The sequence below is a fragment of the Equus asinus genome, chromosome 26 (genome assembly GCF_041296235.1).
Source record: "Equus asinus isolate D_3611 breed Donkey chromosome 26, EquAss-T2T_v2, whole genome shotgun sequence".
In the NCBI taxonomy this organism is placed as follows: domain Eukaryota; kingdom Metazoa; phylum Chordata; class Mammalia; order Perissodactyla; family Equidae; genus Equus; species Equus asinus.
The window spans coordinates 20718647-20740440 of NC_091815.1; the positions used below are offsets into that span (position 1 = coordinate 20718647).

General features: G+C 55.3%; 2 protein-coding genes across 8 annotated transcripts; both read left to right on the forward strand.

Annotated features, from left to right (window-relative positions):
* Positions 1-2338: 2338 nt before the first annotated feature.
* CD22 (CD22 molecule) lies at positions 2339-16133 on the forward strand. 6 transcript variants are annotated; one of them, XM_014838233.3, is made up of 15 exons: positions 2834-2936; positions 5075-5130; positions 5394-5768; positions 6736-7020; positions 8144-8428; positions 8529-8792; positions 9850-10107; positions 10319-10582; positions 10663-10926; positions 12193-12289; positions 12440-12515; positions 12652-12776; positions 13182-13266; positions 13582-13730; positions 14257-16133. In XM_014838233.3, exons 2-14 carry the CDS (start codon positions 5097-5099, stop codon positions 13711-13713), a joined length of 2544 nt encoding a protein of 847 aa, XP_014693719.2. In that variant the 5' UTR covers positions 2834-2936; positions 5075-5096; the 3' UTR covers positions 13714-13730; positions 14257-16133. The 6 variants fall into 6 exon arrangements, with proteins under 6 accessions (XP_070355067.1, XP_014693720.2, XP_070355068.1 ...); XM_070498966.1 differs by having other exon boundaries at positions 2339-2936; positions 13582-14412; XM_070498967.1 differs by lacking the exons at positions 8144-8428; positions 8529-8792 and having other exon boundaries at positions 2825-2936.
* Positions 16134-16834: 701 nt separating this feature from the next.
* FFAR1 (free fatty acid receptor 1) lies at positions 16835-21428 on the forward strand. 2 transcript variants are annotated; one of them, XM_070498968.1, is made up of 3 exons: positions 16835-16973; positions 17356-17433; positions 17762-21428. In XM_070498968.1, exon 3 carries the CDS (start codon positions 18089-18091, stop codon positions 18989-18991), a length of 903 nt encoding a protein of 300 aa, XP_070355069.1. In that variant the 5' UTR covers positions 16835-16973; positions 17356-17433; positions 17762-18088; the 3' UTR covers positions 18992-21428. The 2 variants fall into 2 exon arrangements, with proteins under 2 accessions (XP_070355069.1, XP_014693723.1); XM_014838237.3 differs by lacking the exon at positions 16835-16973 and having other exon boundaries at positions 17296-17433.
* Positions 21429-21794: the final 366 nt, after the last annotated feature.

Here is a 21794-nt window from a genome sequence, read left to right on the forward strand (position 1 = left end):
GATGTCTTAGATGTCTTCTTGGATATGTCTCCTTAGGCAAAAGAAACAAAAGAAAAAATAAACAAATGGGACTACATCAAACTAAAAAGCTTCTTCACAGCGAAGGAAAACATCAACAAAATGAAAAGACAACCTACCAGTTGGGAGAAAATATTTGCAAATCATATATCTGATAAGGGATTAATATCCAAAATATATAAAGAACTCATACAACTGAACAACAAAAAAACAAACAACACGATTAAGAAATGAGTAGAAGATCTGAACAGACATTTTTCCAAAGAAGACTTACAGATGGGCAACAGGCACATGAAAAGATGTTCAACATCACTAATCATTAGGGAAATGCAAATCAAAATCACAATGAGATGTCATTTCACTCCTGTCAGAATGGTGATTATTAAAAAGACAAGAAATAAGTGTCGGAGAGGATGTGGAGAAAACGGAACCCTCATACACTGCTGGTGGGAATGTAAATTGGTGCAAACACAATGGAAAACAGTATGGAGAATCCTCAAAAAATTAAGAATAGAACTACCGTATGATCTGGCTATTCCACTTCTGGGTATTTATCTGAAGAATATGAAAACATTAATTTGCAAAGGTTATCTGCACTCCCACGTTCATTGCAGCATTATTCCCAATAGCTAAGCCTTGGAAGCAACCCAAGTGTCCAATGGTGGATGAATGGATAAAGAAGATGTGGTATATATACCATGGAATGCTATTCAGCCATTAAAAAAAGGGTGAAATCTTGCCATTTGTGACAACATGGATGGACCTTGAGGGTATTATGCTAAGCGAAATAAGCCATATGATTTCAGTCATATGCGGAAGAGAAAAAAAGAAACACGTAGATAAGGAGAAGAGATTAGTGGTTACCAGAGGAAAAGGGTGTGGGGGGAGGGTGAAATGAGTAAATGGGGTCAGTTGTACAGCGACAGATGGAAAATAGACTTTTGGTGGTGAGCAAGCTGTAGTATATACAGATGTTGAATTATAATGCCGTACACCTGAAACCGATATAATGTTATAAACCAATGTCACCTCAATAGAGAAAAGACTCTAAAAATAAAATAAGTAAAATTTTTGTCAGATAATTCTAACATCTGTGTCATCTTGGTGTTTGTGTCTGTTGATTATCTTTTCTCATTCAGTTAGAGAACTTCCTGGTTCTTCACATGACAAGTGATTTTCAACTGAAACCCGGACATTTTGAGTATTATGTGATAGGGCTGGATCTTATTTAAATCAGTTCATCCTCCCCTGACACTGCTCCAGTGAAGGGGGGGGACCCCCTTCTTACTGCCATATGGGGGTAGAAGTCTAGCTTCTCCACCCAACCTCCCTTAACCCCTGGAGGGTGAAGGCTCCTTGTTATTGTGGGGGGCGGCACAGGTCTGGTCCCCGTTAGCCAGCCACCAGCCGACCCTGGCTGGGAGGGGGAGGGGTGCTTCACCACTGCTCCCTGCATGGCTTCCTGGCAGAGTCCACTATAGGAGGCGTGCTTGTTACCACCGCGTGTGGTGCAGGTCCTCACTCCCGGCTGGACCTCCTCTCACAGCGCTCAAGTGAGGAGGGGTGGGACCTCTCATCCCCGCTGGGTTGGGGTGGATGTTCAGGCTCCCCCTGCCACTGTGGGGAGGATGAGCCCACTGGCGATGGAGAGCTCAGCTCCATCCTGGGCCTCCTCTGGCACCACTCAGATGGGGTGTGGGGGTCTGGCCTGGGGTTTTTCCTTACAGCCTGGCAAGGGTGAAGTCTAAGCACCCCATTGGCCTTTGCTGCCGGGGTGGGAGGAAGCTGTGGGTTTTCCTGTGGTCTTGGGCTGGAGTAAAGCGGTTTTTGCCTGGTATTTCTAGGCTGCCCCCTTCTTGGCTCTTTGAAGAGCGGGGTTTTGCTGGAACGTCTTCTTGTCTGTGCCCACGGGTATGTCCAGCTGCCGGCTTCTCCAGTGTTTGGTCTGGGATACACGAGGCAAAGAGAAAACCCAGGGAACTCACAGCCATATCATTCCTCAGCTCCCGAGGTCCCTAACCAGGGTGCCTTCTCTCCACCCTTCAGAGTCTTCTTATGCTTGTTTTATAATGTCTGGGGTATTTAGTTGTACTTAGCAGAAAAAATAGGGAAAAGGATCTCTAGTCCATCTTCTTGGAACGTCACTGCATTTTGAAGTTGCTCTTCACTCTTTCCATTTCCTTCTCAGTGATTGGCAGGTGGTAAAGGGTGGTGATGCCAGAGTGAAGACTGCTCAGAAGCTTCCCCATCATCTGCAGGATTTGCATGGCTTTGCGTGCTGTCTGTTTCTGGTCTCAAGACACTCACAGGCTAGAAGCCTGATAAAAGTGGTGAGGGTTGAGTCGTGAGACTTCCCCGTTCAATAACACTTCACATGTTACCTTTCTCCTTCCTGAATCGGTGTGTTCTTCCCTCAACCCCTGGGGTCTCTGAAGCCTCAGTGTCAGTGATCAGATTCCCCAACAATCATGCCCGTGCAGGGACATGAACATGAATGAGAATGACTGGATGCTGTCGCTAAAGTGTAAATCCTTTCGAGGTGGCTTGTGCCTTTTCAGCAGGCTGGCAGTTCTGATCTGCTCAGCTTGAGTCATTAGCATTTCCTGAGAGCTGGATCTAGCAGAAGCTGTGAAGGAGCCAGCTGTGAACCTATCTGATGGAGAAATGCCATACACGGAAACTGAAAACTGACCACAGATCTCCGAGGGTTCCTTCCAACCCAACCCCAAGTCCACAGCGCCCTCATTGCATCTTCCCCACTCGCCAGATCGCCCGTGCCTCTTGGCCGGCCCAGAGCCCCAGCGAGGCGGAGGCGGGGCCAAGGAGGGTGAAATCAGTCACTGGAGACTTCTCTGTGCTTCCCCTTTCACTCTCAGATGCCACTAGGGTCCCCGACGAGGGAAGACACGAGGAAACAGGTAAGAACTATTTTGTTCTCTTCTGCATTCAGCAAGGAAGTATGGAGCAGCTGCCATGTGCCAGGCACAATTCTTAGGGCTGGGAGCCCAGTGGGGACCCCTTCCCTGTGTCTTGCTGGTGTTACAGAGGTTGTAGATGCCTGTCTTTGAGAGTCCCCGCTGGTGGGCTTGGCGAGTCATCTGAGGGTAGGATGGGTCATTGGATGCCCGGGAGGGAAGAACGGCCTCAGGGAGGCTGCCTCTGAGGTCCTGCAAAGCCCTTAACACATCTGCCTCTGGACAGCGTGGCCTGGTCCTGAGCCTCCAAGCCTAATGCCTACCGTCCCAGCCTCCATGCCCCATACTGCCTCAGTGGCCTTCCAATTCCAGGCCTGAGGCCCCACTTGTTATGCTCCAGAGACTGCCCGGGGCCCCTTGGGGGGAGCACACAGCCCTGCATGGAGAAGCGCCCCCCTCTCACTGGTCCTGGCATCCCCAAGCCAGTCCCCAGTGAGGCTGTGGTGGTGGCTGCTGCAGAGGGGACACAGCGGCCCAGCTACTGGAGGCTGGTCTTCGGCACGGTGAATGGAATCGGGCCCTTGTGGAAACCCAAATGGGGCTCGGGGTGTGTGTCCCTCAGAGCACTGACCCCAGAACTCTGCCAAGGGTTCACGGAAAATGTGGAGTAGACCCTATGGCCAAAGAAGGGTGGGCAACGCACTGGACTCCAGCCCCACGGGGGCAGCTGTGCGGCGCACACACAGCTGGTGAAGGGTCGGAAAAGACCTGCAGTCAAGAGTCCTATTTGACTTTTGTAACCTAGCTTTTCTCAAATGGTTGTGACCTTGAAGACCTTTTTGCATGTCACACTATTAGCGCCCACTGAGCTGCCGTCGGAGTCTGTCCCAGTTCAGACCCCTCACACCCGATTCACGCCCGGGGACAGGCCTGCACCAGCTCTCCCCATACCAGTGACCGGACACCCAGCAGGCTTTGTCACGAGCCACGCAGCCTGGGAGATAAACAGCTGGGGCGGGGTGGCGGTGATGTGTGGGAAATGTCGGCTGGGCGGGCGGGAGGGGTGCCGGTCTGCCCTGAGACCGGAGACACACTCTTCAGCACATCCTGCTGGCTCCCGGGGGACAGCCCAGAGGGCACAGCCATGCAAATCGGGACTTAAATTTAACTCTATGTAAATGTAACTCTGGGTAAAAGTCTAGTGAGGTGGCCGGCAAGCTCGCTGCACAGAGAGAGAGAGGGAGAGATGGGCAGTGGCTGCAGACTGGCAGCCCTTGACCTGCCTCTCACCCACAGACAGGTTTTGCTTGACCAGCACCGTGGGGTTTTTTCGTTTGTTTTTTAGGCAGGACATTTCATGTGAAAATGTGGCTCTTACTTCTCTTAAAACAGTGGAAGGTCAGGCAGTGCTGAGCCCGCGGTCCCCCACGGTCCCCCTGGGCAACAGTTGAGTGGAGCTGAGATAGTCACAGCCTTGACACAAGGCCTGCCTTTGTCCCCACCTGGTTGACCTCTGTTTCTACTCAGCCCCTGGGGGCATCTGAGTGGGGCCCTAGGACCACATTCTCCTAAGTCCTTCCAACCCCTCTGAATGCTCTCTGGCTGTCAGACATAATTATTGGTTTTAGAGTTATTTTTTTCCTGGTCGTTAAAATCAAGGTTGGACCATGTCTCTCCCCTGTGTAAAACCCTTCGTCAGTTGTCCCAAGCTGAGCTCCAGGTCACCCAGGGCCTGGCACTCGGGCATCGAGTAGTCTGGTGCCCCTCAAAGCCTGAGAGCCAGGCAGGAAGTTTATAAAATTATGGATGGAGGATGGACAGATGGATGAATGGATGGACGGATGGATGAATGGATGGATGGATGGATGGATGGATGGACGGACGGATGGATGGATGGGAGGAAGGAATGAGTGCTGGGAAGAGAGAGAGGCCAGCCCTGCAGAGTTCTAAGGCTGAAGGGAGAGGCACGGCATACCCAGAAAAGGCCCTGTGAGCATCCAGAATTCCACATCCCGCATGCAACCAGACATGGTCCTCTCGGGATTGGGGAAACAGAGTCAGAGCTCAGTGGGTGAGCAAGAAAAGCCGTCTGGATCAAGTAAGTGACCAGATGGCTCAGAGACAAACTCTCCCCGGCCCAGGCTCGAACCTAGACGCAACGCCATGCATCTCCTCGGCCCCTCGCTCCTGCTCCTCGGTAAGGCTGGTGGCCTAGGCTGGTCCTTGGGTTCTGGGATGACTGTGGGAGCTGGAGGAGGAGGGAAGGCCTGGGGCAGAGAAGAGTGAATGCGGGGTGGCATGAGGGAGGTCATGTATGTCTGTGTCCATGTCCTTCTCTCTGTGTCTCACACCCTTGGTGTGCCTCCGCTCTCTCCCTCCATCTTCGGAGGGGCTTCTTTCTTCCTCTGAAAGTTCTCTGTGCCCCTCAATGATAATCATGATCACTGTGCTGGGTTCCAGAATACTTGGCTTTCTCTGACTCAGTTCTGTGGGAATTTGACCACCCCAACACTCTCTACACCTGGGAGGGGGCCTGCGTCTGGATTCCCTGCACCTACAGAATGCCAAAGAGTGGAAAGTACCTCAACAGCCTGATCCTGTACCACAGTTATAAGTATGACGAAGTCAGCAAGGAGTACAGGGGAACCATCCTCTATAACAAGACGAACACCGAGGAGGCTCCCAAAGACAGGAGAGTAGAGTTCCTGGGAGACAACATATCCAACTGCACCTTCCGCATCGACCCCGTGAAAGTCAAAGACAGCGGTCAGCTGGGGCTGAGGATGATATCGGGGTCTGACAAATGGATGGAGGAAATAGGCCTGAACGTCTCTGGTAAGGCCCTGGGGGATGGGGTCCCCCACCTCGGGCACGGGCAAGGGGGAGGTGGGAAACACCCGGTTCCTGGGACAGGGCGGCGAGCCGGGTTGCCTGCAGAAGCCAGGCAGCGGGTGCCAGCGAGTGACTCACGCAGCACAGGACAACAGGGCTGTGGCAAACTGGAGCCTGGGCACTTGACCCTCCTGAAGCATCCCGCCCACCGCTCAGCTCCTGCCCACTCTGGAATCCGGGCTGCGGGTTGCCTGATTTTTCAAGAGAAGATGGCAATCTGGATTTTCAAGTGAAATCCCCCAACATGTTAATGTTGGTGATTAATTCTAATGAGCCCTTCATGGCTAAATGACACGCTTGGAGGGGATGAGTCAAACACAGGTCTGGGGCCTCCACCCCAGGGAGCGTGCTCACTCTGTGTCACAGCCTGTTTCTTCAGTGAGTGGTTCTAAGCAGCCCGGTGTTTGAGGTGAGAGATGTTGCTTCAGACCCTGTGGTTGGAGGGTGGCCCAGCCGCTGGGAGAGCTGAGCCTGGCACCCACAGCCCTGCTCTACTAAAAGGATGCTGCGTTGGGTGTCTCCAGTATGGAGGCCATGAAACACACGCAGATCTGTCGTCGACGCTAAGAAACGCATGCTGAACCAAACCAGTAAAATTCACTCGGGGTGGTGGGGAGAGTGACCTTGAACACACTGAGAAAGCAAACATCAGGGAGTGACAATGAAGTAAGTTTAAAACATAAAATATGACTCCTTAGGAGGATCAGCATCCACAGGACCCTTCAGAGCGTGTCTCGGCTGAGCAAGCGTGACCTAAAGCACAGAAAGCCAGGCCCAGGGGAGGCAGAACGGACTGGCAAGGATTCCTGAGCCATCATTTGGGGAGGGCATCTAAAGCCGGGTATAAGAGGCTGGCACCCATGGGTCCTCAGTCCCCCACACCTCCAGTGTGATCCTTACTCTGTTGCAGAGACGGCTCCTCCACCACGCATCCAGCTCCCTCCCGAAATCCAGGAGCTCAAGGAGGTCACTCTGACCTGCTCGCTGAATTTCGCCTGCTTTGGGTACCAATTGCAGTGGTCCCTGAAGGGGCCTGTTGTCTCCTCGACCTCCCTGACCCCCAAGACCGTCTCCACGGAGAGCAAGCTCACATACCAGCCGCAGTGGACTGACCACGGCAAGAATCTGACCTGCCAGCTCTTGGATCCTGACCAGCGGGTACTCTCGGAGGAAACCGTGCGGCTGGATGTGAAGCGTGAGTGTCCCCAGGGCTCCTCTGGGAAGGACAAGGGGCTCATCAGCTTCTCCCCAAGCCCTCAGTGAGCACAAGGTGCCAGGAGCCTCCGCAGAGGCAGTGTAACCAGTCTGTGGACACCTGCAGCAGGGGATGGTCCGGGCAGAGCCACGTTCCCTCCTCCACATCTCTTTCTGGTGTTTCAGGAAACAGACTCATTTTAGCATCTGCTTTGGTCCAATGGAATAAAATAATTTTATCTATCCTCAAGCCATGACATGACTTTGGGATCATCCGCTTAGGGGTTTGTTTCTCCGGGTGGGGAGAGTGAAAAATCTTGTCACATCATTATTTGTGCCTCATTCATTCATTCAACAAATCTTTATTGCAAACCTACTAGGTGTCAGGCCTTATTATAGCTGCCAGGGATACAGTGGTGAGCAACGTTCTTGCCCACAGGGAGCCAGCGTTGCAGTGGGGCAGACAGAGAATAGATAAGTTAACCAAAAAATATAGAACATACTCGTGGGTGGTGCTAAGTGTATTTAAAAAAACGAAGCAAGCAGGGCGAGGACAGAGGGTGTGAGGGATGCAGGCTCCTCTGAGAAAGGTGAACTTGAGCTGAGGCTTGAGTGACGGGAGGGACTGAGGCAGGGAAATACTTGCGAGAAGACCATTCTGGGAAGAGGAAAGAGCAAGACCAAAGGCTTGAGGCAGAAACTTGGTGTGTCTGCAACAGAGCAAGGGGCCAGTGCGCCTCGGCGCCATGTCCGGGGTCCCGGAGGTATGAGAGGAAGGCCAGGAGGGACTGGACGGTCGATCTCGTGAGCTGCAGTTAGGGTTCTAGATTCTATTCTAAGTGTGGAACGCACTGTATGGTTTCAAGCAGAGGAGGAGCAAGATCTGACTGACAGTGTTAGGAATGCTGCTGGCAGCTGGTGGAGACCAGACTGGCAGGGACTGGGGGCATGCAGAGCAGAGAGATGAGTTAGGAGGCTGTGACAGTCACCTGGGTGCTTGGGCCAGCCCAGCCTTGTTGACAAGGGCAACAGTGAGTGGCTGCACACCCTCGCACGCTGTGTGTAGGCTGCCGCCACTTCTCATCCCTTTCCATCCTTTGAGAATTCCCTGTCTGCTCCTCCAGACCCACCAAAGTTGAAGATCGAGGTCAGTCCCAAAGAAGCCACTGTAACAAAGGGGGAGGAGGTGACCATGACGTGCCAGATCATCAGCAGCAACCCAGAGTACCGGCATATATCCTGGCTCAAGGATGGGATCTCACTGAGGCCGGAGGAGAAGTGGGGGGCGCAGGAGAAGCTCAAGCTAACTCTGTCCACAGTGACCAAGGAGATGAGTGGAAAGTACCAGTGTGAGGCCCTCAATGACATAGGCTCAGGAAAGTCGGAAGAAGTGGACCTCCAAGTGCTTTGTGAGCCTCCTGGGAGGCAGGGAGGGGGCAGGCAGAGAGTGAGGGGGATGGAGCGGAAGCCCCTGAGAGGTAAGCAGCATGCCTCTGCTTGTTCTTCCAGATGCTCCGGAACCTTCCAGGGTTCAGATCCTCCCCTCACCAGCTAAGGAGGGAAATTCAGTAGTGTTGACTTGTACATCGCTGGCCAATCCTCCTCCAACAAATTACACCTGGTATCACAATGAGCTGGAGGTGCCGGGAAGGACAAATAAGACCTTCCACATCCCAGAGGTCCTCCTTGGGCATGCTGGGACTTATTCCTGTTTCGCAGAAAACAGACTTGGTCCTGGACAAGTTGGCCAGGAGGCAGAGTTGGACGTCCAGTGTGAGTAGTCACAGAGCCTCTGGATTCTGGAGGGAGCAGGTGGCAGTGGGAGAAGGAGGAAGGCAGGTGGAGCACAGGGGATGCTTGTGTCCCAGTGAGGACGGCAAGCAGACGCCGGGGTCTCCTGACCTGGGAGCTCTGGACGGGTCCTTGCTGTTGCTCGCAGCTGTATTCGCACTCCAGAGCAGGGCCTGGCTTGTGGTCAGCGCTCTGTAGATGTCTGTTGAATGAATGAACTGCAAGATGCCAGGGCCCCACGACGGACACGGAGATGGGGCGTCACTAAGCAGTGGCTGAGTCCCAGAAGGGGTCCTGAAGTTTTCAAGGACAACTGGGGCAAAATGACTCATTATCTTTCCATCGTCAGACCCTGTTCAACACAATCAATCTTGTCACTGAGTCGAGTCCGGGACAAAGAGAACCCATAGCTTTGATTCTGGGACCCTGGGATGTCATAGTCTGAGCCAAGTGCACTGATGGGGATGCCCAAATGGTAACCATCTACCCAGCTGGAGGGATGCTGACAGCAGCAGCAGGCGCGTTTATTAAGTGTTTATCACCGACCACACCACTCTAAGGGCATCATCTCATTTCCCCTTTGCAACAGTTCCACGAGGGGAGGTACTCTCAGGACCCCATTTGACAGACAAGTAAACTGAGGCATGCAACCCGTGGTCACCTAGCTCTAAGTGGCAGGGTCCAGCAGTCTGGCTCCAGAGCTCATTTTTGTTTTTTTTTAAATTAATACCTGCACCACAGTGACCTGGCTCTGCGCCCCACACCCACGTGAAGACCCGCAGGCAGTGTGCCTCCGCCTCGCATGGGGCCAGGGCTGTGCCCCTAATGGCTGCGCCGTCCTGCCTCAAAGCACGGCCAGGCCACACGGCCAGCGCAGGGCTCCCCTCCTCTCATAGATGCACGAGGGAAGTGCGAGCTTCCCTTGGTGAATTCAGGAACTGTGTGAGTGTGGGGGATGGAAAGGGAAGGAGGAAGCAGGAAGGAAAGGGCACTCTGCACACCTGACTTTTCTTCACCCGCCTCTCTGTTTCTCTCCCAGATCCCCCCAAGGAGGTAATCACAGTGATTCAAAACCCTGGGCCGATTCGAGAAGGAGACGAAGTGACCCTGTCCTGTATCTACAATTCCAGTAACCCCGGGGTTACCGAGTACAGATGGAACCCCCAGGGCACCTTGCAGAAGAGCTCATCTCGGCTGCTGAAGATTCCAAAGGTTGCCTGGGACACCAAGCCCATCACCTGCTGGGCCTGTAACACGTGGTGTTCGCAGGGTCTGCCTGTCAACCTGGATGTCCAGTGTGAGTGACCCAGGCAGGGGCATCTGGGAAACAGCCCAGCTGGGATATGGGGCTCTCGGGGTGAGGAGCCAGGAGCCTGGAGCCTGGGCCCGAGTCTTCACAGAGTATTGAGGGATGAGAGGCAGTCTTCAGGGCCAAGGGGAGAGGAAGTCCTGGGGACAGGAAGAGGGAAAGGGACCCAAGAGGTCAGCCTGGGGTCCTTGCTCTCCAGATGCCCCCAAAGATGTCAAGGTCCTGCTGATCAGCCCCGGTTCTGAGATTTGCTCTGGGGACAAGGTCCACCTCCAATGTCACTTCTCCAGTAGCCGCCCCACAGACGTCCACTTCTTCTGGAAGAAAAATGGGATCCTTCTTCAGGAAGGAAGCGAACTGCGTTTTGATGCCATCTCTCCGGAAGACGCTGGAAGTTACAACTGCCTAGTCAATAACTCCGTAGGGCAGAGCACGTCTGAGGCCTGGATGCTCCAAGTGCTATGTGAGTGGCGGAGCCAGAGGCTGACAGCAGAGAAGGGCAGGTGACCAGCTCCCTCGATCCTGACGCCGCTTCTCTTACAGATGCACCTAGGAGGCTGCGTGTGTCCGTTAGCCCGGCAGATGGAGTGACGGAGGGGAAGAAGGTGGTCCTGACATGTCAGAGCGATGCCAACCCCCCAGTCTACGAGTACTCCTGGTTTGACTGGAATAACCAAAGCCTCCACCGTTATGATCAGATGCTGAGACTGGATCCTGTGAAGGTCCAGCACTCAGGCACCTATCGGTGCAGAGGGACCAACCGACTGGGGGTGGGCACGTCGCCCCCCAGCACCCTCACTGTCTACTGTAAGGCGCCTTCCCTTTCTTCTCTGGCCTTGGCCACCCCTGCAGCTTCCCCCCAAGGCTGCGCGTTCCAGACCACCTCACCCCTCCTTCCCAGCCCCCTCCCTGCCCTGTCCCAGGGCCAGCCCGGCCTGTGCACACAGCTCACCTGTCTTCCCTCCTTCCTGCTCCATCTCTCCTGACTCCCTCTGGGGGGATTCCCTCTCAGGCTGTCCCCCACCCTGCCCCCAGACATCCTGAGCTCCTCCTGGGTCCCTCTCTCTGTCTCTCTCTCTGTCTCAACCTCGATAGGCTGCTCGTTTATATCTATTGAGATTTTAGTGGTTTTCTTTTTATAAGAGACAATGTAAGTAGAGGAAAGGCAGCCGCCTCTCCTTTCTTGCTCCCTGAGAACTCCACGCCCTCCCTCGAGGCAGCTGTCTCATCTTATGCCAGAGACATTCTTTCTGTGCACAGCAGGCGTACATGGGTCTATGCCTGTACACACTTCGTCGTTACGCAAATGCCGGGAGAGCTCACACTTTGCCTTTTTTCCCACGTACTAAGACCACTTAGAGATGGTTCTACATCTGTGCACACATGGGGTGTCTGAAGTCGGGAAACATAGGGAAGATGTTTCATTTATTTACTGTGTTTTTCCAGATTAATAAAGGGAGCTGTGGCTTTAAAATTTAGGGGGTCATTGCCTGCAGACGCTAAAGGAAACAGCCTGAGCTGCTATTTGGAAATGAATTGTATTGTATAAAAACAGGGTCCCTGGGTCTCCACCTTGTAGATCCCCTGGAGACCTGACTCTTTTCCTAAGGGCTGTGCTGTCTTCCTGTACTTACCTCCCAGCACCCTCCTCGCGGCCGTGTGCATCTCTTGCTCCAGGAGAGTTGCAGGATAAATTCCTACACGGAATTGCTGGGTCAGAGGACAAGTGATTTTAAGTTCTGCTGGTATGGCCACCCTGTACTCTGAAGAGGTTGTGCCCGTTTGTGAGGACCGCGTGCTGGGCGCATGCCCCTGCCGGTCACAAAGCAGGAGCTCCTCATGAGAAAGAACGAGCCCTCTCCTCCTCACAGGAGGTCCAGAGGGCAGGGGCTGGCTCCTCCCTCTTTCTCTGCATCTCGTCCTCCCGTGTGGAGGAGAAGTGGTGCAGGCAAAAGGACGGCAGCTATGCAGAGGGACGTGGAGGATGCCTACGGGGCAACGCGGCAGGGCAGGGCTGGCCCCTTACCTGAATGAGGCAGTGTCATCGACTGACGGTGCTCCTTTCTCCATCAGATAGCCCAGAGACCATCAGCAGGCGCGCGGCCTTGGGAGTGGGGTTCTGCCTGGCCATCCTCCTCCTGGTAATATGGGGAGTCAAGTTCCAACGGAGGTGAGCTCCTCCCTGCCCACGGCCTCCGTTCCCCGCGGCCGGTCCAGGGAGGGACTCTGGCTCCTCAGTCCTGTAGCCCCCAGCTTGCTGACTCCTCAGGGACCTACTTCCATTCCCTTGATCCTCACTGGGTGGGTCTTGATTTCTTAGCTGGAAGAGGATTCGGAGCCGGCAGGAGCTTCAGGAAAATTCCAGTGGGCAGAGCTTCTTCGTGAGGAATAAAAAGGTAGGATGAGAGAGGGATGAAAACGCAGGGCATACCTTGAAGCCAGGCAAAGCGATGGGGCCGAGAAAGAGTTCTGGGGGCAGGTCTAGGGTGTCCCAGGCCAGGGGCAGGGAGCTGAAACCCGTCTCTCTCCCAGATCAGGAGGGCCCCCCTCTCTGAAGGCCCCCACTCCCTGGGCTGCTACAACCCAGTGATGGAAGATGCCATCAGCTACGCTGCCTTGCGCTTTCCCGTTGGCGAGACTGACACGCAGAGGACTGGGTACTGAGGATGCTGGGAGGGTGACACCGCACCCTGGGGGGAGGTGGAAGAAAAGCTCGAGTCCCTCCTGCTGGCTTTGTGTCAGGCCTGTGCCACTGCCATACACCCATAACCTCACTCCAGCTCCATCACAGCCCCCTGGGTCAGCAATGGTCTCAGGAGCTGGAGCTGTTCCTTCAAGCCAGGTGCATGGAGGCCCAGAGTCGGTCTCTGTCGCCAAGGTTAAGACTGTGATCTATGCAGACATTCACTCATATGACACAGCAGCTCCTACCATGGGCACTGGGCATGACACAGAAGGGGCTGAGAGGCTGGGGGTGCTCTGGGGGTCTCGGGGAGTTGAAAGAAGGAAGGAGTTCCTGCAAAAAGCTTCCTTTGTGGTCATCTCTCTGCCCTCCCTCTCAGAGACACAGAGCCCTCAGAGACACAGGGACTTTCCCTAAACATGGACGACACGGTCACTTACTCTGTGGTGCAGAGGCGTCATGTGGTAAGATGGCAGGGCTGTGGGAGGAGGGAGATGAGGAGCCTGGCCTCAGCTGTGAGTCCTGGAAGGGAAGGACTTGGGCGGACTCAGCAGTGGCAAAGGCTGAGGGGTAGGGCGGGCTGCTCAGGCCAAGGCGTGGTCAGAGCCGGGCAGGCACCTCCCCATCTGAGACCCTGACCTCAGCCAGTTTCTGGACAAGAGGACTTCTGCTCGGGTTCTTGGCCCCTCAGGTGGAGTCAAGGAGAGAAAGGTCAGGGAAAGGGGACTGTGGGAGGCTGGTGGCCGTGAGGCCAAGCTTACCCACTGTGGCTTTCTCAGGGCGACTATGAGAACGTGACTCCAGCTGTTCCGGAAGACGAGGGGATACATTACTCGGAGCTGGTTCACTTTGGGGTTGGGGAGCGGCCTCCAGCTGAGGAAGGAGTAGACTACGTGATCCTTAAGCACTGATGGCCAAATCGGCTGAGGTGGGGGAGCCCAGGGGCTGCAGGGGCCAGGACAGGCCTGGGGCTTTCCCAGCCTCTGCTGCTCAGCCACAAAGCGCCAAGCCTTGCCCTCCACACACACACTCACACACACACTATTACTGCAACGCCAGTCTTGCGGAGAACTCTGTGCACGGGCCCGTGACAGTCTTCTTTCTCAGCACTGGTAACCCCGACCCTCCAAAGGCCTGCCCTGGTCCTTCCACCCTCCTTCCCACCTGGAAACTCATCTAAACACCTGCCCTGTGCTGTACAAACCCCCAGCCCTCCCCAGCCTTCTGCCACCACTCACCCCTCCCGAGCCCCACCACAGCTGGCTGTGTCCCTGCCGGGCTCAGCTGGTCACTGTATTTTCTTTCCCTCCCCATCCCTTTGACCCCCTACTCCTGCTCTGATAGCCCCACTCACTAATCTCATGCCTGATGTTTGCCTCTGGGGCAAAGCCCAGAAAGAGGGACAGAAACGAGGCAGACAGGGGCACTCTCCCACACTGGTTTCTCATCCCCAGGGAAGCCAGGCAGTCCAGGGAGAGGGTCACACTGCTGCAGCCTCGGCCTCAGGGGTCCCGTGGTCTGAGCCATACCCCGGTGTGGACAAACATCTTAACAAACACAGAGCTTCCCAATAAAATGGCTCAGATCCCACTTCAAAGAACCAGTGAACTATTTCCAGTGTGTGGAGTCCGAGTGGGGACGGGGAGATGGGGAAGGCGTCGAGGTGATGTCATGATCAAACCTCAGACTGGTGGGTGCCTTGTCTTGCTGGCGAGAGAGCCTGGCTCCACAGGCGGACGAGCATGGATCTGAGTCTTAACTCTTCTGAGCTCTTGGGCAAGGAGCACCAGCTTATCCGAGCCTCAGTTTCTTCATCTGTAAAATGGAGATGCCACTCCCCACCATGCAAATGGTTCAAGATAGGAAGTGAAGGATACTCTCATATTTGCTGGAGTTGCATTATAAGAGGCCTAACGCAATAGCCAAAAGCCCCCACAACCGCAGCCCCATCTTATTTGCATATCTTGAAAGAACATAAAAAGGGGAAGCCAATTCATCACTCATGGTTATTTTCAAAAGTGACCCTGCCAGGTTCTTTCACAACCCACAGCTGCCTAAGAACTTCTCGAAAGCTGCCTTGGGAACCCTCACAGCTTCTCGTCTTCACTGTCACCCCATTGGTTCCCCATGACTAATGCCCACTCTGCAATGGGTCCTTCCGGCTTCCCTCCACTTCTCAGGCCCATCTCCCTCCACCATCTCCTGCTTCTGCCAATGGGCTGTGGGGTTCCCCAGGCCAGGAACGCATGGCCATCGACCAGCAGGAAGACGACTGTAAAATTCCTGGCCTGCGGTGGGTGCTCCAAAAGCACCACCTTTTCCTGCGCTCCTTTCCCATCCGCTCCGTACCAGAATGTTCTCTAAGCTACGATGACGTTTTGGTCATCCTTGGAATGGGAGTAGTGTAAGGCACTGATCTCCCCATCAACCCACTTTGTTCCGGTTTGATTTCTTCTGAGTCCCATTACCTTTTCTGGAGGAAGGGAAGACTTCCAGAACTGTTTAAATGAGAGAGGAAGGCTTTGGGGGTTTCTGTGCAGAAAGTGAAGTCCAGAATCATTCATCCATTCAACCGCTTCTTCAGCAAACGTTTGCTGCGCACCTGTCAGCACGCTCAGCACAGAGCCAGTTGTTAGGGTACAAAAGTACGTGACATAGTCCCACCCCTGGGGCTCTCTAGTCTAGAATGCCTCGAGGGTTTCAGGGCAGGGGCCCCTAGAAGTTGCTGAAGGCAGCCCCGAGCCTAATGAGGCCTGGCACAGGCTCCCTGGCAACCAGCAGGTACCTTCCCATCCTGTCCCTGAGCCCGGCTGCTGACATAAACCCTCTTCATGACCAATTGACCAAGAGATGTGGCTGTCAACAGGCACGCCACGGCGTGAACAGCAGGTGGCCAGGAAGCTGAGAGGCCAAGGACTCCAGGACCTGACAGCCCTCCACCCAGCCCCAGATCTCGCCATCCTCCCAGGGCCCAGACAAGCAATCATTCATCCAACTCATGGAGCCCCTGCTATATGTGCAACAGGCAGCGGACAAAGCGGACAGGAGGCTTTGCCCTCACCGACCAACATATTAGCAGAGGGGCTGGCAAATCTGACGTCGCAGAGTCGTGGGTCCTCTGAATAGACACAACGCAGGAGGAAAACAGAGAGCCTGGCTGGAACAGAGGAGGGCCCATCTGGATGGAGGGATCAGCAAGCCTTCTGAGGACGTGACACTGGGCAGAGACCTACCCACCAGGCGGGCAGGGCCAAAGCAGAGAAGATCTTGAAGACGCGATGTCTCCCTTGGCGCCCAGCTTTGCTCTTCTCCCAAACGCTTGTTACAGGAGGTGACATGTCACTCCTTTCGATTTTTTCCTTGAGTCTGTCTGTTTCTCAGTGTTTCCCAAAGACAAAATACCAACGATAAGTGGCAAGTTCTTCTACATTCCCAGGGAGGTGCTGGGCCATATGTGTAGGACCTGGAACCAGAATCAATTTGCTGCCTGAGATGGAGAAAGGAAATTAGGTCGTTCCTCTGGAGGGAGCTGTCGGCCTGCCAAGCATCCCACGCCACCCCCGCCTGGAGCCGGGGGCGCAGCCTTCCAGGAAGCCACTCAGAAGCTTCTTCCAGGTGACCGGGAATTTGAGAGGGTCATGGCGGCCCACACGGTGACCAAACCACACACCCAAGAAAACTGAAGTTGAGAGAGGGGCTGTATTGTGAGACTGAGGCAGCAGAGATGGACAGACAGACAGAGACGCACGCACAGTCAGAGATGAATCGCAGAGACAGCCTGGGGCTGTTTTGAATCTCACTTAGGAGGTCTGCTCAGAAGAGCAAGGTGACCCCAACAGGGGGTGGACGGCTGAACTCCCTGAGGCCAAGGGCCCTTTGACATCCACGCAGCCCTGAGGAGGCCGAGTGGAGACCACAGCCTGGTTACTCCGTTGGCGCCAAATGAGACTGCCCTTGTCCTGTGTCTTCCCTCCTCCCTGCTCCTGCCAACACTACACGTTCAGAAACCACACCATGGAGCCAGCGGGGGGAGGAGCGGGAGATGGCGGAGCCACCTCACAGACCGTGCCCACAGCCGGGGTGAGGCAGGGGAAGGCAGAAGCTGTAGCTGGGAAGGATGCTTTTATCTCCCCACACATCAAGTACCAGATGGATGGTGTGGGTGACGAAGGTGACTGGGTCCTTTTTGTTGTCTAGGAGGGAGCCAGCGAGGCCTGGGGCCTGCCCATGAGCTCCCTGGGGAGCTGAGAAGACTTAGCCCCCAGAGTGGGCTGGAACAGGCTGTGGGGGCGGGCAGGGGGAACAAAGCTGTGTTCTGGTGGCACCCCACCAACCCTGCTCCTTGCAGGTGCTGCGACAGGCTCCTCGCTCTGCCCAGGAAAGCCCACGCTTCGGTCCTCTCCCCTCCTTGTGTTCGCATCACCTCCCAGGACCCCCCCCCCCCCCGCTTCAGTCTGGCCTCTGCTGGGCCGAGATGCCCCATTAGCTGCTCACCCAGGCTGCCAGTGCCTCGGCCTAATGGCCCTGCCACCCCGCCCTTCGCTCCCTTCCAGTTCACTGCCCAACCTGGGGCCCTCCCTCGGCCCAGTGAGGGGGACAGCCGAGCCTGAGACACCTGGCCGCGCCGAGAGGTGAGTCCCTCCTTCTGCGGCTCCTCTTTGCGCCAGGGATTACCTCCCAGACCCCCAGGCCCCCTGCTGAGGGTGCCCCTGAAGTTGGCCAAAGTCATTCCCAGTGACACTGATGGGACCTGGCCTACCCTTGGGCTTTCCCCTGGGGACCCCCTTCTTCTGCCCTCTGCCACACCTCCACCACCGGCCACTGTGAGGGAGCAGCTCCTTCTCTTTCCAAGGAATTGGGGGGAGGGGAGCAAATCCAGGGATCAACTTCCATTCCTAAGAAAAACTCGAGCTGGGGGCCCAGCTCTGTCCTGACTCTCTCCACCCCTTCCCTCCCCAGGGTCTCAGAAATCAAGAGGCCGTCCGTCCCAGGGGACCCGCGCTCCTGTTCTGTCTTCTCCTGGGGCTCTGCCATCACGCCTTCGTTTGAAGAGGTGATGACGTGGAAAGAAAGCAGAGGGCTGGGGGCCGACCCTCCTAGCTTGCAGTCCTGGCCGGACCGCTAACTGGCTGCCACCTGCCTCCCCGGCCTTGTCTCCTCAACTGTCCCACTGGACGGCTTGGACCGCCCCCCCACCGCCCCCTCCCCAGCAGTGCTGAGCCGAGTGCGCGAGTCCGGGAGCGCCCCCTCCGGGGATCCCGAGACCTGCGGACGCAGCGGGGCCCCATGGACCCGCCCCCGCAGCTGTCCTTCGCCCTCTACGTGGGAGCCTTTGTGCTCGGCTTCCCGCTCAACGCCCTGGCCGTCGGGGCCGCCGCCGCGCACGCCCGCCTCCGACTCACCCCCAGCCTGGTCTACGCGCTCCACCTGGGCTGCTCGGACCTCCTGCTGGCCGCCTCTCTGCCCCTGAAGGCGGCCGAGGCCCTGGCGGGGGGCGCCTGGCCGCTGCCCGCCGCGCTCTGTCCCGCCGTCGCGCTGGCCCACTTCGCGCCCCTCTACGCGGGCGGGGGCTTCCTGGCCGCCCTGAGCGCCGGCCGCTACCTGGGAGCCGCCTTCCCCCTGGGCTACCAGGCCGTGCGCAGGCCGCGCTACTCCTGGGGCGTGTGTGTGGCCATATGGGCCCTCGTCCTCTGTCACCTGGGGCTGGTCCTTGGGCTGGAGGCTCCCGGAGGCAGGACGGACAATACCACCAGCCCGCTGGGCATCAACACGCCGGTCAACGGCTCCCCCATCTGCCTGGAGGCCTGGGATCCAGCCTCAGCGGGCCCTGCGCGCCTCAGCCTCTCCCTCCTGCTCTTCTTTGTGCCCCTGACCATCACAGCCTTCTGCTACATCGGCTGCCTCCGCGCCCTGGCCCGCTCAGGCCTGAGCCACCGGCGGAAGCTGAGGGCGGCCTGGGTGGCCGGCGGGGCCCTGCTCACGCTGCTGCTCTGCCTAGGACCCTACAACGCCTCCAACGTGGCTGGCTTCCTGCACCCCGACATGGGAGGCCGCTGGCGGAAGCTGGGGCTCATCACAGGTGCTTGGAGCGTGGTGCTCAACCCGCTGGTGACCGGCTACTTGGGAGGGCGTCCTGGCAGGGGGACATCACGTGTGGCGAGAACAAAAGGCGCCGTGTCCCAGAAGTAGCAGCCACTGCTGGGGGAGGAGCATGAAGCGGGAGATCCCGGTGCTTCCCCACGCCCCTTGCAGGGGACTACCGGCAGCCCTGCCTGGGGGCGGCCCTGGAGCCCCGTGTGGGAAGGACCGAGGCTGGCAGAAGACTGCCTTCCGGTTGGAAGAATGGAGGCAGGAGGAAGGTGAGCCTGCCTCTCACACATCAGTCTGACTGCCCTCCTCTGTCTGTCTCTCCTCTCCGTCCGCCCATCCTTCCTCGCCTGTCGGCCAGCGTCCTGCGGGTGAGGCCTCTTCCACTGGGGAAGAAGTGGGACAGTTCCGTTCCAGCCCTGATGATGCACTTTGGGAGATGCTCCTCCAAAATCATGTCCTGGGGAAGAACATTTTAATTTCTGTGTGAGAGAGGAAGCAGGAGGCAAGATAACGAGGCTGTTATACCGCTTGGCACTCACAAGGGGGCGGCATTAGAAGGAGGGAAAATAGCAACACAGAAAGCCACAAATACCAAGTCTCTAATACGTGACAGTCACCACGCCAAGTGCATTATGAATGTTGCTTCCCTTCACCCTCATGCAATCCTTTGATTTAGCTGTATGGCTGCTGTACAGATAGGCAGGTTGTTCACTGTACAAGGGTGCCAGGCAGAGGGGCAAACGTTGACTAAATTGTAGCTCGTGCTTTGCTGACCATGCCATGTGCCTGGCACAGGGCTGTTTCCATCCAGGGGGAGAAGCATCTTATTCCAATTTAAATAAAGACATCACTCAATCCTTGAGCAGTGCACCTTGGCACAGGGTGGTACCCATCTGGAGGAGGGTGCCTTTTCCTGATTTGTACCAAGGAGCTGCGTGAGGGAGCTACAGTCTTGGGCCCAGGGATTAATATCATCTTTGTTTTGCGGCGTTAAGAAATTTGCCTGAAGACCTCCAGCAAAGAAGGGGTGGATGAGGGATGCGATCCTTCAAGGCAGGACCCCCAAGGGTCAGGGGACACTTGGAAAGCTTGTGGTATTGGGCTTAACCCCTGCCTTTGTGGTCCCTTTTGTGAAGCTGAATGGTGGCACCCTGAACCTGCGAGAGAGTGGGCAGTGGAGGGTGGCTGTGAGGGGCCACCCTCACGTGAGAGACACCTGGGCATCTGCTCTGCTTAGGTGAGGGGTGGGAACAGACTTGTTCCTCTAATGATGATGATGCCAGGCATGCAGAGGGGCACAAACAGTGGTTGCTGTGTGCCTAGCGTGTATGAACTTGTTTATACACATTGCCTCTTTTCATGCTTAAAGTTCTCTAAGGACAGGAATTTTGATTTATTTCCTAATACATCCCCAGCCCCTACCAGAGAGCCTAGCACACAGTGGGCCCTCAGTAAGTGTTTGCTGAATGGATGAACACTCCTCACAGCTCTCCAAAAAAAGTTTTATTTTATTACCCGTTTTCTCAGTGTGGAAACAGGCCAGAGAAGTCAGGTAACTTGCTGAGGCTCTGCAGGAGCCAGAAACGAGTTTGTTCTCGGGACACCAGAGAATTTCGTAAAAGCCCCAGCTCCAGCCCAGCTGGCCCCACTGCCCCTCCCCCAACGCTAGGGCTGCTCTCTCCCGCCCGCTCTGAGCACCTGCCCCGCCAGGTCACTTCTTCCAGTTACTGCGCCTCTTCCACTCAGGGGAGATTTCAGTTCCTCCCTGGGGCCCATGGGCCCTGTGTGATCCGCCCCCAACATCCTCCGGTGACCCTTGTCCCTTGAGCCCTAAACCCTCCCTAGTGCCCCCAGCAGCCCGTGTGCCACCATCCCCTTCCCACAGTGCTTCCCCCAGCGGTCCTCTGCCTCTGGATTCCGATGTCATCATCGGCCTCCCCCCACTCAATCGCCACGAGCCCCCCCGCAAAAGTAAGCACCATGACACCAAAAACTCTGTTTTGTTCACTGGTGGACTTTTAACAATTTATTTGAGAGAAAACTTACATATCATAAAATTCACCCATTTTAAGTGTACAATTCAATGATTTTTTGTAAATTTACTGAGATGTGCAACTACCACCATAATCCAAGCGAGAACATTTTCATCACCCCGGTAAGACCCGCCCCCCCGCACATGCTCCTTGACACAATCCCGTTTCCACCCCCCAGGCAACCAGTGATCTACTTTCTGTCTCTATAAGTTTGCCTATTCTGGACATTTTATATAGATGGAAACATACAATCCGTGGTCTTTCATGTCTGGCTTGTTGCACTTAGCATAACGTTTTTGAGGTTCATCCATGTTAGAGTGCGCATGCATATTTCATTCCTTTTTACTGCCAAGTAGCATTCCATCCTGGGGATATGACACGTGGCCTATCCATTCGCTAGCTCACGGACCACCAATGGTGTTTTGTTAAGACTAATCCTTTATAAATGTTTATGAGCAAGTCTTTGTGTGGACACATGATCTCATTTCTCCTAAATAAATACCTATAGTGGAATTGGGTCACATGGTAAATTTATGTTTACCTTTTAAAGAAACTGCCGAACTGCTTTCCAAAGTGATTCCATCATTTCATATTCTCACCGGCAATGCATGAGGATTTCCGTTTCTCCACATCCTCACCAACACTTGGTGTTATCTGATTTTTTTTCCAGTGGGTGTGAAATGGTATCTCCTTGTGCTCTGTAAATTTTGAATGAATATTTGAATGAATAAATAAATAATCGCTGATGCTGGACAGAACTTGGGTTTGAACCCTTGTGGCGGTACTTAAGTTGTGTTACCTGGAGCAAGTCACATCCCCACTGTGGGACACAGGGATCGCAAGACACAATGGTGATGCCCTGAGAAGCA